The sequence below is a fragment of the Spinacia oleracea genome, chromosome 6 (assembly GCF_020520425.1).
Source record: "Spinacia oleracea cultivar Varoflay chromosome 6, BTI_SOV_V1, whole genome shotgun sequence".
Lineage (NCBI taxonomy): Eukaryota > Viridiplantae > Streptophyta > Magnoliopsida > Caryophyllales > Amaranthaceae > Spinacia > Spinacia oleracea.
In genome coordinates this window covers 136,805,551-136,819,205 of record NC_079492.1, presented here as the reverse complement: position 1 = coordinate 136,819,205, position 13,655 = coordinate 136,805,551, and the positions used below count along the sequence as shown (strand labels likewise).

The 13,655-nt window shown below is 36.7% G+C and overlaps 1 protein-coding gene across 3 annotated transcripts; it reads left to right on the top strand.

Moving 5' to 3' along the window:
- The first annotated feature begins 638 nt into the window (after nucleotides 1-638).
- On the top strand, nucleotides 639-13,623 carry LOC110776302 (F-box protein At3g54460). 3 transcript variants are annotated; one of them, XM_056833211.1, is made up of 11 exons: nucleotides 639-861; nucleotides 1,002-1,162; nucleotides 1,664-2,227; nucleotides 2,614-5,184; nucleotides 5,269-5,482; nucleotides 5,644-5,901; nucleotides 5,989-6,048; nucleotides 9,152-9,282; nucleotides 12,304-12,418; nucleotides 12,703-12,853; nucleotides 13,242-13,623. In XM_056833211.1, exons 3-10 carry the CDS (start codon nucleotides 1,701-1,703, stop codon nucleotides 12,841-12,843), a joined length of 4,017 nt encoding a protein of 1,338 aa, XP_056689189.1. In that variant the 5' UTR covers nucleotides 639-861; nucleotides 1,002-1,162; nucleotides 1,664-1,700; the 3' UTR covers nucleotides 12,844-12,853; nucleotides 13,242-13,623. The 3 variants fall into 3 exon arrangements, with proteins under 3 accessions (XP_056689189.1, XP_021836536.2, XP_021836539.2); XM_021980844.2 differs by lacking the exon at nucleotides 1,002-1,162; XM_021980847.2 differs by lacking the exons at nucleotides 639-861; nucleotides 1,002-1,162 and having other exon boundaries at nucleotides 2,088-2,227; nucleotides 2,729-5,184.
- Nucleotides 13,624-13,655: the final 32 nt, after the last annotated feature.

The window sequence follows — 13,655 nt, the reverse complement described above, 5'->3', positions numbered from 1 at the left end:
GCGGTTAGCTGTCAAATTAGCGGTTAACGGATACATGTGCTCGGTAAAAGTAGTTGTTGATATTCTAAAATAAATAAAATAAAAGGTAGAATATGTTTAAAATTTTATTATAATTTTGTCAAAAGCTACCGCTACCTTAAAAGCTACTAATTTTAACGTTTGGCAAAAGCTACCCAAACGCTATCTCTACTGCTAACCGCTACCTAGTCAAACACTTACAATTTTACAAGTAGCGTCTTAATTAGGTCAAAACGATACCCGCTACCTCAAACGCTACTGTCAAACACGCCCTATATAGATGTAGTGTGTAATAAACTCTAATTATTGATCTTATTCCACAATTATTTATTTTAATTAAAGCTTATCTCTTATAGAAAAAAATAGTTTTATATTTTAAAATTTATTCAAAATGTGTAATCTAATTCATCAATATTTACTTATGTGACCCTCGACTTTTCTTTTACTTTAATAACTGAGCAAATGTGTCCCTTTAATAACTTCCTCAAAAAAAAAAGTTCAATTTACGGATACTAAGTGCAGTACAAAAAATACTAAATGCAGGAAAAGTTAATGACTATATTTCAAAAGACGAAAATACCCTTAGTTATTCATATACTTCTTCAGCCTGCTTCCTTTCCGTTCTTTCTTCCTCCCAAACAAATACTCTTTCTTTCGACATTGAAACCAGATTCGGTTCTGGCTATTTGTATTCGTGGGAAGGTTTCACGTAATTCCACCCTCCCGCCAATTCCCTTGCATTGATTCTTAGCTAGGACATCGCCGAACCGCTTTCTATTGCTCAATCGTCCACTTTAGACGAGACTCAATTTATGAAGAATCCCTTTCTCCCTCCTTGTTAAGGTAAATATTTTTATTTTGTCAAATTGTTGTTTAATTGTAGTTTCATTGTTAATTGATGTTTCAAATTGTGTACAGAATTCTGAAATTTTTATTTTTTTATTAAAAAAAATCTGAATTAGATAACTTCCGTGGGTATACAGTATACTCCGGTGGTGTTTGTTGGGTTTCAAAAACTTGAAGCAGCAGTGGTTTATAGGTTCCGGTTGTTTTATCCGTTGGATGGTTATAGTCTGCGGAAATCGGTATCGGTTTATGATCCGGAGTTTGGTATAGCTAACAACGTAACGTAATTATTAGAGAGGTTAGTTGACTAGTACTTACAGTTCAAAAAAGGTTCAGAGGACATATAATCTTGTTTTGGTGTTTAGTGCTAGAATTGGTGTTTTAGGTTAGGTTCGAGTAATGCAATTTTACATGGTTAAGCTCAATGGTTCCAGTGATGCAATTATGCAAGTACTCCCAATAAAATGTTGGACTATTTGGTGTTTTAGTGCCAGGATTGGTCTTTTAAAATTCCCTGATGTCATCATTTGTTTTAATTAAACTTTGAAGTGTTTGAATCATGTTTGATCCTATTGATTCTTAATTCTGAAATGCATGTAAAGTAATCAATCTATTGATATATTTGGATCTCTGTGGTTTATTTCTTCCTGTGTATCAAGTATGCTTATATATTTTCAACAAGAACATGGATATTGATTTGTGTAATGTCAAGCTTAGTATCAAATTTACAACTTATGCCAACTACACACTTCAGTGATGTATACGAATATGTCAATGTATAATGTATTTGATGTACCAGAAATATTTGAATACGACAAAGGAAGAATTCTTCTAAAATGGAGGTTGAGGAATCCCCAATTCCTCCCAATCACAAGCTATGCGGATTCCTCACAACAGTCCTGTCATCAGTCCATCCCGAATCAAAAACCCTAGAATTCGGCACTCGTCTTGAATTATTCTCTCAGAAATCCGACGTCGGATTTAAATCCAATGCCGGTGTCATTCTCTCTCCGATTCCTTATTCTGGCGGCATTCGCTTTGATGATGATTGTTTGAATTCGACAACGACGACAACGGGGAAGAAGACAAAGAAAAGGAAGAAAGGTAGTAATGTGAAGAGTCCGAAGAAGGTTGGGAATGTGCAAGGGAATGGAATTGTGAGTGTGATTCATCAATTGAAGACATTGTTGAAGCAGAAGTGCTTGGAGATTGTTACCAGAGTTGTTGGAATTTCTATTGGGGAAGGAGATAGTGAAATTAGGGTTGCGGTTTTGGTTGATGTGTATCTTCCGATCACATTGAAGTTAGGTTGGCAGTTCCCTAAGTCTGCTACTACTGCTGCATCCGTCTTTCGCCATTTGAGGTTAGTAATTCAAGCTCATCCTCATCTGTTCATTTTGTATTTTGATTGTTAGTAGAAACATTGCTGATCATCATCATTAAAGCTTGAATTGATTAAGTTACCCCGTAATTGTTCATTTGAGGTTTAGATGACGTTTTTGATTGCTTGGTTGAGTGTGTTTTCAAATTTTGGGGTCATACCTTGTTGAACAGTATTATAGCTTTTGTAGTTTTGTATTGTATGAAGGTACCATATACTCATATGACTCTTTTCAATGTTTTTCATCTTTTGGTATTGTGTTGATGTATGTTTCCACTAGATGATGCACCTTGGAATTAAGTGTGTATTCTTTACAATATTATAAGCATGTTATTTTTGGGATATACTAAAGTAAAATTTGTCTATAGTTGCCAATGGTTGAAACGAACTTTAGTCCTGAAGGTTGGATATCATAAAGATATGATCGGAGACAATAAGGGTTTATGGAATCTAGCTGACTGTCATGTTCTTGGGTGTAAGCAGCATTCTGATATTTCTGATTCTTCAAAGAAAAAGGGATTTGAACTTCACGATATTTTTAAGAGCTTACCTAGCTTGTCTGGAGATGTGAAGTCTTTTTGTTCAAGAATAATGCCGGAGGAAAACGTTTCTGTATCTGGCATTTGGGATTTAACAGATGATATTATGCAAAAAATTATATCTTGTCTCTGTCCGGTGGATATTATGAGGGTTTCTGCTACATGTCTTCATCTGAGGCTCTTGTCTGTATCGATTATGCCATGTATAAAGCTCAAGCTTTTTCCACATCAGCAAGCTGCTGTTGAGTGGATGGTGCAACGAGAGCGGAAAGTTGCTACTTTACATCATCCTCTGTATTTAGAATTCTTGACTGAAGATGGGTTTGATTTCTGCGTTAATATTGTATCTGGTGAAATAGTCACGGGAACAGCTCCAACAATCAAGGATTTCCGTGGTGGAATGTTTTGTGATGAGCCCGGACTTGGTAAAACTATTACAGCTCTTTCACTTATTCTGAAGACCCAAGGAACACTGGCGGACCCACCAGAAGGTGCTGAAACAATTTGGTGCTCACATAATGGTGATCAGAAATATGGATACTATGAGTGCAGTAGTGGCAGTAGATACACTGGTGTGGCTACCCCATTCTCAGGACAAAAATGTGCTAGTCAGAGTGATAGAAGGTCCCAGTTTTCTCCTGACGAGCTGATTCCAGAGGATCAATTTACGCCAAAGAGGACAAGTTCTCGTGGGAAGAGTACATCATCCATGTCTTCTTGTCCGGAAAGACTAACTCTACCATCATCTGCACTTTCTCCCCTGACGCCTGAATCTACTTTAGTTCCCTGCGCCAGGAGCTTGAACCGTGTTAAGAGAAATCTTACGCGTACATATGAAAGAACTTCCAGAAATCTTGAAGAAAATAATACAGGTTCGAGCAAACGATCTAGAAATCGATACCCATCTCCATCTCCATTGGCTAGCAAGAGGCGGAGGAAGGATTTGGGAGATCAGTCTGTGGTATATAATGAAACTTGGATTCAGTGTGATGCTTGTCAGAAATGGCGTAGGCTTTTTGATGACAGTTTAGCTGATTCAACAACTGCATGGTTTTGTAGTTTGAACACTGATCCCTTGTACAAGAATTGTGATGCTCCTGAAGAGTCATGGGATTACCGCCAACCTGTTACTTATTTACCTGGATTTCACAGAAAAGAAACTCCCGGAGAACTGCCTCAAAATGTGGAATTTTTCACTAGTGTGCTAAAGGAGCATTATACTTTACTCAACTGTCAGACCAAGAAGTCTTTAAAATGGCTTGCTAAACTTCCATATGACAAACTGTTGGAAATAGAGACAGTTGGATTGGTTCGTCCTGGTCAGGTGACTACGAAAGAGGCTAATGGATTCAATAAAATATTTCAAGCATTTGGCTTTATGAGGAGGGTGGAGCAGGGTGTTAGTCGGTGGTTTTATCCAAAAACCCTAAAAAATCTGATCTTTGATTCACCTGCTCTCCGAATTGCTCTTTGCGAGCGGTTAGACTCATTCAGGATGTACTTGTCACGGGCAACACTCATCGTCGTTCCATCAAATTTGGTTGATCACTGGAATTCACAGATCCAGAAGCATGTGAAACCTGAGCAATTGCGCGTTTATGTCTGGACGGATCATAAGATAAAGAAGCCTTCTGTTCACAATCTTGCGTGGCATTATGATGTTGTCATAACAACCTTTAGCCGGCTTAGTGCTGAGTGGAAACCTCACAAGAGAAGTGTCTTGATGCAAATTCACTGGATGAGGCTCATGCTAGATGAGGGACACACTCTAGGAAGCATAAACCTGACTAATAAAATGCAAATGGCAGTTTCACTGAGTGCTTCAAATCGTTGGATTTTAACAGGAACTCCTATTCCAAATACTCCCAGTAGTCAGGTTTCTCAGATTCAACCTATGTTGAAATTTCTTCATGATGAAGTATATGGAGAAAGTCACAAGAGCTGGGAAACTGGTATCCTGAAGCCTTTTGAAGCACAGATGGAGGAGGGTAAATTTCGTTTATTACAATTACTAGAGAGGTGCATGATTACTGCTAGGAAAGCAGACTTACGATGCATTCCTCCCTGTATCAAGAAAACAACCTGTGTTGATTTTACAGAGGAACATGCAAAAACGTATAACGAACTCGTTGTTACAGTTCGGCGTAACATTTTGATGGCTGATTGGAATGATCCTTCTCATGTAGAAAGTTTGCTCAACCCAAAACAATGGAAATCCAGGACCAGCACCATCAATAATGTCAGGCTTTCTTGTTGTGTGGCTGGAAATATTAAAGTATCACATTTTGGTAAGGATATTCAAGAAACAATGGATATCTTAGTCCAAAAGGGTTTGGATCCTCTTTCGGCGGAGCATGCTCTTGTAAGATACTATCTTTCTTATGGTGGTAACTGCCAGAGGTAACAGTTTGTTTTTAACCTTGTATGAAAGTTAAATCTTTAATGTTATATTTTTGGCTGATCATTTTTTTGCTTCTGGTGTAGATGTAAAGAATGGTGCCGCCTACCTATTGTTACACCATGTAGGCATCTTTTGTGCCTTGATTGTGTTGCTTTGGATAGTGAAAGATGTGTACTTCCTGGTTGCGGTCATTCCTATGAGATGGAGAGTCCTGGAGTACGGAGAAGACAAGAAAACCCAAATCCTAAGTGGCCTGTCCCAAAAGATCTAATTGAGTTACAACCATCATATACGCAGGCAAGTTTTAGAAATAGGCAAAAGTCAATTATCATTGATATTTCAATCGAATCTTCTTTTTTTTTTTTTGGATAAAAATTGAATCTTATTTGAACACTCAATACTTCCCTTTGTTTTTCAATTGGATCTGATCTGAAGTCTCTTTACTTCTCTTTGTGCAGGATAGTTGGGATCCAGACTGGCAATCAACTTCCAGTAGTAAAGTCACGTATCTTGTTCAGAGGCTTAAAGAAATTCAGGTTGCTAGAGGTAAAAAAGATAGCTCAATGGGCGAGGGGAATTATGCAGAAAGACCTTATAACATCATTTTTACTCAAGAACCATGTTGCAAGCCAAGGATTGATTCTTCCGAGGCCCTTCCTGAGAAAGTTCTCATATTTTCTCAGTTTCTTTTCCACATATTTGTAATTGAACAGCAGGTATAAGTTTTGAGATGTCTACATCTTGAGTAGTTTATGAGTTGCAGGGTAAAGATGATCATTTCTCCTTTTCCCTTTCTGTGTCAGCTGGCTATTGCTGATATCAAATTTGCTGGAATGTATAGCCCTATGAATGCCGTTAATAAGGTATCATACTCCTCACTCACTGTTATTCCCGTCCCAAAAGTATGCATTTTGTACTTATCCTGTTAGGCTTATTATTAGTGCTTTAGTGAAGTTATTAATGCTTGAACACCTAAGAGTTGGTTGCTCAGATTTTTATTTTTTTTCTATTTTCAATGGAGGCGTAATGTTTAGAGTTACTAGTGAGATGCACGTGAGTTGCACGTGGTTGTTCCTTTTCCATGCATGATCATCTACAAAGTAATCTACATGTACAAAAAGGCTAAGAAGTATAGCTTTTACAATGTTGCTAGATTCTGCTGGCTATATTTAGCTATTTCTCTTTATTCAAGCATAATACCCTTGGAAAACAATTAAACTTTGAAGCAGTAAAGCAAAATATTATGCAACCAACGATCTCAATCAATAAAAATGGTGGGGCTAAAAGGCCAATGAAATATTGTCAATCATTCTATAGAATCAGTGCAATAGTCACCAATTCCATAGTACTTGCTAACTTAAACCAATGAGACTTCTGTAATTAAATGCATTACTCTGTGGATAATGTTTTCTTTTACAATGCCACTTTGTACTGAACTTGTGTCAACCTACTCGGGTGATAAAGCATTAATTGTTGCTAAATCTTTACGAATGGGCAAAAAATAAAAAACGAAAACCCTCATCCTTCTGTCAGAAACTGGCAAGGGGTTAGCCCCCATTAATCTCAGCCGAAGTAGCAGTTCTCTGTGGGATTGGAGGAGGATTGTATGTCGAACACTACAGACCACTCCCTCGATCTGCCTAACTTTCTTACTTCATTCCAAAGTGTTCTGACTTTAATCCCACAAAAGCGATCTTACAACACCTCTTCTCCGCCAAAATTATGTCTTGTGTGCAAGGCAAAAGAGAGATTTGAATAGCAGTATTGAATCTATTATTAACAATTGAACAGAGAAACATTAAATTAAGCAACATACCAGCAAAGCTGACAAACAAAAATATCTCGTATGGAGAAGAAGCACTCTATGAAATATGGAGCTGCTTAGTATACCTGTCAGAAAACGAGAACCCACAATGTGAAAAGTTTTCCTCGTAACAGCAAAAAACAAATTACAGATCAGCCAAATTTCGTTGAATTTCCCGCACTGAGTAACTTCTAAATTCCCTGGCCACCTTAGCCCATGAAAAAGATAAATAAGTTATCCTATGCCACAACAAATAATCACACCAAACGGTTTCTTTGAAAATTCACACATTTCATTCTAACCATAGACACCACAGAATCACCATAATAGCATTTCCCTATAAAATCTTCGATTCCTTCGCCATTCCACAGCCCACAAATCGGACTTGGAACTCCAAAATTGTATGTGGGATAACCCGATATTCCCCATGTTCAGCAAAAAGCCTACTCCAAATGTTATTTGGCATCTCAAAATAAAGGAAGACATGTGATCGTGAGAGCACAACAAAACATGCACATAACCAGCAAAATACCCATCCTTGGTCTTCTTCTTTGGAGCATATTATTAGTGTTGATTCTTCCCAGTGCCAATATCCACACAAATTATATGCAGAATATCATCAGTTCAACATGTGCCATTGCTTAATTTTTTCTTTTGATGGGATTATTAGTTTATTACCAGGCTTACAGTAAAATAGTGCATTCAAAATTGTCAGGGCTGTAGTAGGCCTAATAACCAGCAGCCTGTTATTTCTATGTTTTCTCCTATAAAAATCCAACCCATGCTTAAATCTAATACGCATATAGAAGAGGGGAACAAGGACATGTAGAGGAATAAAGAATGTAAAGGTTAAAACTAGCACAAATGGCATTCACGATTCCAGACTCTCTTGTAAGAATCAGAAAACCAACAGATATCAAACTCTCAACCAAATTACAATTCTTCTAAATGTATGCCCCTTGTCTTTGATTGATTCCCAGAATTTTCCTGCTACCGAATCAGTAAAATCTAAAAATATTCATTAAACAAACAGCAAAAATACCGAAAACCCAGAATTTAGTGTACCCTTTTCATGCTTAATCGATGATAATCTTTGGTTAATCTAATTGATGAAGTTGAGTGTTTTACTGAGAAGAAACAACTAAAGATAGGGACTTTGGATATCCTATATAACTACTCCATATCAGAATAAACCTTAACCCACAATATAAGGTCATTAGATTGTCAATATCAGATCAACATACGTCTGTATGTACAAGTACAATGCATATGAGCTCTAAGTTAAATGTTTAAATCTGCAGTCTTCCTACCTAGTGCTTTCATGATTATAATAGGAAGGATATGCTCAAGTCTTCTGGACACCTTGTCATCTTTCTCCCTTCCTTTCAAACCTCATCCTTTTACCCAAATATGAAAAAACAATTCCCAGCATGTTAGTATACTTATGAGAAGAAAATAAAACTTTAATCAAAAGGTCATATAATTACTCAATCGAGATCCTACAATTACCCATAAATTTTAAATTACACAAAATAAATAAAAATTGAAGTACCTCAAGTGAAGAACAACACTTCATGCATCCATCTATAGTAATCACTGAAATTGCAAGAAATTCCTCCGAGTCCTCTCCTTTCTCTGCTATACCCAACTTTGAGCTGTCTCTATTGATATTGAAGAATAATGGCGAACAAATTCAAAACGAAAAACAATCACCGAAAATCATAAAAAATTACTACAACAAAATTATCAAACACAAATTGAAGTACCAATACCATATCAAAAACCCAACCTTTGATCAGAAAAGCAACTAATGTTCAATAATTTTGATTCAACCATAAGTAATTTGGTAACCTAACAAAATCGAGTATAAATAACGAACCTGAATCGTAGAAGTAGAGGTTAAAGGAGCAGTTTGAACGGAGGAGAGAGGAAAAAGAAGCTGGTGAAGTTTGAGGCCGAGAGTGATAATTTTGTCCCAGAGAATTACGGCGGAAAGTGATATTATAATTAATTCGTATAAGTTGTTAGGATAAGGGTAGAATTGGTACAAAAAATTACGTAAAACGTATAGCCTTGTTCGGCTTTTTTAGATAGGTAAGGATATAATATCGGGATAGGTAGAATATAGTCTATTTTAATGCTTTTGATGTGCATGTTTGCAGAAGAAGGCGCTCACCATCTTTCAAGATGATCCAAGCTGTATGGCGCTTGTGATGGATGGAAGTGCTGCACTAGGTCTAGATTTGAGCTTTGTTACCCATGTGTTTCTAATGGAGCCAATTTGGGATCAAAGGTAAGTTTTTTTTTTTATTGCACAAGAATCTTCTGGTTTAGTCTTCAAATCAAGCAAAGAGTCTTACCTCACATAAGATTGTCTAGCATTACTTCTGGTTCTATTAACTATGGCAAGTAAAATTGGTTAATGTTGCTTTCTTTATGTAATGGAACATGGATTTGCCTCATGTTTGATTTAGATAAGCTCTTTAGATAGGATTCTACTTCCTTTTTCTTTATCTATAATGGATAGTTGGTTTTCTTATCTGAATATTTATATTTAGCTTTTGCATACAAACATTTGATTTCCCTTGACGTCATGATAGGTCTACTACTTTTTTTTGGACAAGAAAAGAGATTATATTATTTTAGTAGTATTGTGGGAAAAAAAGGGAGAGTAAGAAAAGAGGACAACTTGTCTTTTGAACAAGAAAGCAAAATCATACATCGCCTCTATATCATTGTACCTCCCCAACCAAGTAAGTTTTGAAATTCTCACTGGCCTTAGCCCATAAAGATCCTAAAAAGGTTACTTTGTTTCACAAAAAACTCGGAGGTAATGAACCACTTGAAAAGTCCCTTGAGTTTCCCTCCAACCACACACACACCACATAATTGCCATCAATACATTACGCCATAACAATCTCTTCTCTTTATTCTTAGCAAACCCCCTACAATACAAAAAGCCAATAAGGGCAAACCCAATTTTCCTCATCAAGCACAAACAACCACCTGCAAATGCAACTTGTCATTTCACAATGTAAGAAAACATGTGAACATGACTCACTATTAGCACGAAAAAGCAAGCACATATCCGGTGAAATAACCACACCTGGCCTATGCTTTTGGAGAATGTCATTAGTGTTAATCCCACCTAACACCAATTTCCACAAAAAGGCCCTCACTTAGAGGTACATTTGCCTTCCAAATGAAATTTGTTACAAGAAAAAGTGGAAACTTAGGAGGTAGATTCAATTGAACCAGAAAATATTTGCAAGAAAACAACCTTGATGAATCCCCCACTCCACACTCTAGCATATGCTATTGCGATAGGTCTACTACCAATACTGATCCCCACTTTTGGAGACGTGAGAGTGGAGGTGGGGGAGGGGGAGGGGGAGGGGGAGGGGAAGGGTGAGGGTGGGAAAAGAGACGCTAGGGAAAGGAGTTAGGGTGAGAGGGAAGGGAAGGGAAGGGAACGAGATCTTTGATGTCTTAGGATACATTCTTTTCACCGGATAAAATCTGATCTCATTGGATCTGATGAAACCTGATAGGATATGATTGGAACTGATCAGACGTGATTGCAAGAGAGAAAACTTGAGGGAGTAAACTTATAAGACCTGATTGGGACTTATTGACCTTATAGGACTTGATTCCAACTTATCTGAACTTATATAAACTTATTGGACCCGAAAGTTATTTTTAAGGTGAAGAGAACACATCCGCACATGTTTGTTTGATGACTTTGATCTATAAAAAAACGTTTTTATTGGAAATGTTAATCTGAAAGGTCATAAAAAAAATGTCAACATTTTTTCTCTTCGGTCTTTATTGATCTTCCTAGTTTAATTTGGGCATAATTAAGTGAAAGAAGAACCACTATAAACTAGCTTTATGGAGCTTTTCGTTGATGGAACATAATGAAAATTGCAGATTGCCAGTCAGCTTTGTCAATTTCAAGGGAGCAAAATGGAAAGTAGGACAATTCTCTTGAACCAAGAGTGTAATTTTTATTAGTTTGTGAAGAATTTAGAAATAATAAGGGGGTGTTTGGTTGGACATTTTAGAAAGGATTGGAATGGAGTTAGAATCTATTCCATCCTTTTTATTGTTTGGTTATGACATTTTGGTATGGAACCTCATACCTAAAGGGTTCTAATTCCACCTCATTCCCATGGAATTACATACCCACCTCACCCCCTAAGATTTATAATCCATTCCACCCAAGATACAAACTCTAACAAGAAAAGAGGAGAGAGAAACGACAACTCTACAAGGTTGACGTCGTCGCCTCACCACTTTGAATCTGATAGGCGACTCTCCTTCTCCGGCAACCTTGACCGACAACATGTGGGTGATGCTCATTATGTTTTCCAGATATCGAATTGTTGCCTATTATTGGTGATTTGGTGGAGTATTTTCCATTTTCTTCCTTCTAGATGCATATTCGCAACAATTGAATTTGAATTTTCTTCCTTATTGCTTCCTCTGTTACATGAAGGTCGCTTCTTTCTTTCTTATGTTCTAAGGGTTTGTCTGACTCTCCCCTTTTATTTTAATTTTTTTTTCAAATTTTGAATTTTGCTTATATATACAGATTTTAGGAGATTTTTTTATTTTTTGATTTACAATATACAAAAGATATGTTATGTTTGGATGTCTATTACTACATACTCCATTCCAAAAGTAAACCAAACATTATAAATATGATATAGAATCCATTCCAAAATTAAACCAAACAACTTCAAACTGGTATGGGAACTTGAATCCATACCCCCATGGTATGAGGTCCCATACCATTCCATTCCAGTAAATTGAACCAAACGACCCCTAAGTCTTCTATGGATCTCTTGCAACTTGTGGGCTTTAAGCAGGGTAAGTTATATACAAAGGTTACCCGCTATGTTGCTCAGACTCTTATTTAGTTGTCGTCCATTCCTCTGACACTATAGATGTAATAAATTTCATACAAGACCACTATATATTTGGGTGTCATGTCCTGGCGAAGGATTGGAAGATCCGTCAACCGGAGTGTCGAAGTGACATAGGATTGGTAGGTCTGTCAACCGGAGTGTCGAAGTGACATAGGTTACCCGACTCCTTGTCCAGCTCTCCGTTTGTTGGACAGAAGAAAATCAACAAGAGAATGTTTTTACCTTTAGTTGACTTCGGTGGCTTGCACAGACTCCGTTAATCTACATAGACGATAGTCTGCATACATTGGCCCGTTTACAGCAAAAAAAAAATGGATATTTGTTAATTTTGTTCATAACGTTTCTTGGTGTAATTCTTGGCTTTTCGTTGTATTCTGTTACAGTTTGGAGGAACAAGTGATTAGTCGTGCTCATCGTATGGGTGCAGTGCGTCCCATTCATGTTGAGACCTTAGCGATGCGTGGTACTATTGAAGAGCAAATGCTGGAGTTCTTGCAGGTTAATACTCTCTCCCCATTTCAGTTCCTCACCCTTCATCTGAATAAGGTCCAGTCTGTAAATGACCAACACACAACTTTTATACGTCTGTATAGTTGTACTTGTACACCGTCATCTACTTTTGTCATATATTGACTGGTTGTGTATGTTGTTTTTGTATATGCATGTCTTTCTTTGCCTCGAAATTCAATTTATGCTCTCCATAACTTGTAAGCGTACAAGGGTATATGTCGTTATAAATGATACGTTGTCCAATTATCTTAATTTGTTCAACTGTCTTGCAGAATGTTGATGAGTATAGAAGGTTGTGGAATGTAGATGATGAGAAAACTGAACAAGAAGGAGCTCGGGCACACAAATCGTTACATGATTTTGCTGAGAAAACTTATTTGGTTCGCCTGAGCATGGTGCGAACAAAGGCATAATGCCATAAATGTAAGTGTTTTTTAGTAACTATATATCTGATGGATTTTTGTTGTTTTCTTTTATCCCTTTATTTTTGTTATTTTATTCTGTTTTAGCTTGCTTCTTAGTTTTCTATTACCTGAAAACCCTAATTGCTTGATTATTTTTATTGTAATACATAAAAACACCTGACCAGAGAGAGAGAAGGCTGCCGCAAATGATGTTTCCCTTGTATAAGAATGTGTATGATCTACAAGTTGCACAATATCTACTAACTTTGCATGTATTCTAATATTGCTTCTTATTTGATCTCGAGTCACTTATATTATGAAAGTCCCCCTTTTTAAAAACGAAAGCCTACAAAATTCTTGTTATCTGATCTCTGATGTATTCTGATGTACTCTTCCATTTTTCATAGGTGCATATGCCCGACTCCAAATATTTCAGTGTTAAAGGAGAAAGGATCTTGGCTATTGTTTCAGAGTTAATTGAATATATTTTTTAGAACATATTTGAAATTTCAGTTAGGTTTTGAATTTATTTATTTTTTGCATATACACGACCTGTATAGATTTATAGATGGTCCTTGAGGATTTTTTTTCGCAGGATTTTGATTCTTTTTCAGAGCATAATGAATTTCATTATGATACTTTGATTAATTGATTCGTCTAGGAGTAAGTTTTTGGTAGGTTTTATAGGTCATTCAGCTAGTTTAGATAGATATAGAATGGGTACAATGTAAATAATATGGCCCTCTGTTATTCTTTTATTGAAAATAATTTTGTTGAATTATACATTTATACCTTTCCTCATTATTTGCGAACCAACTCCC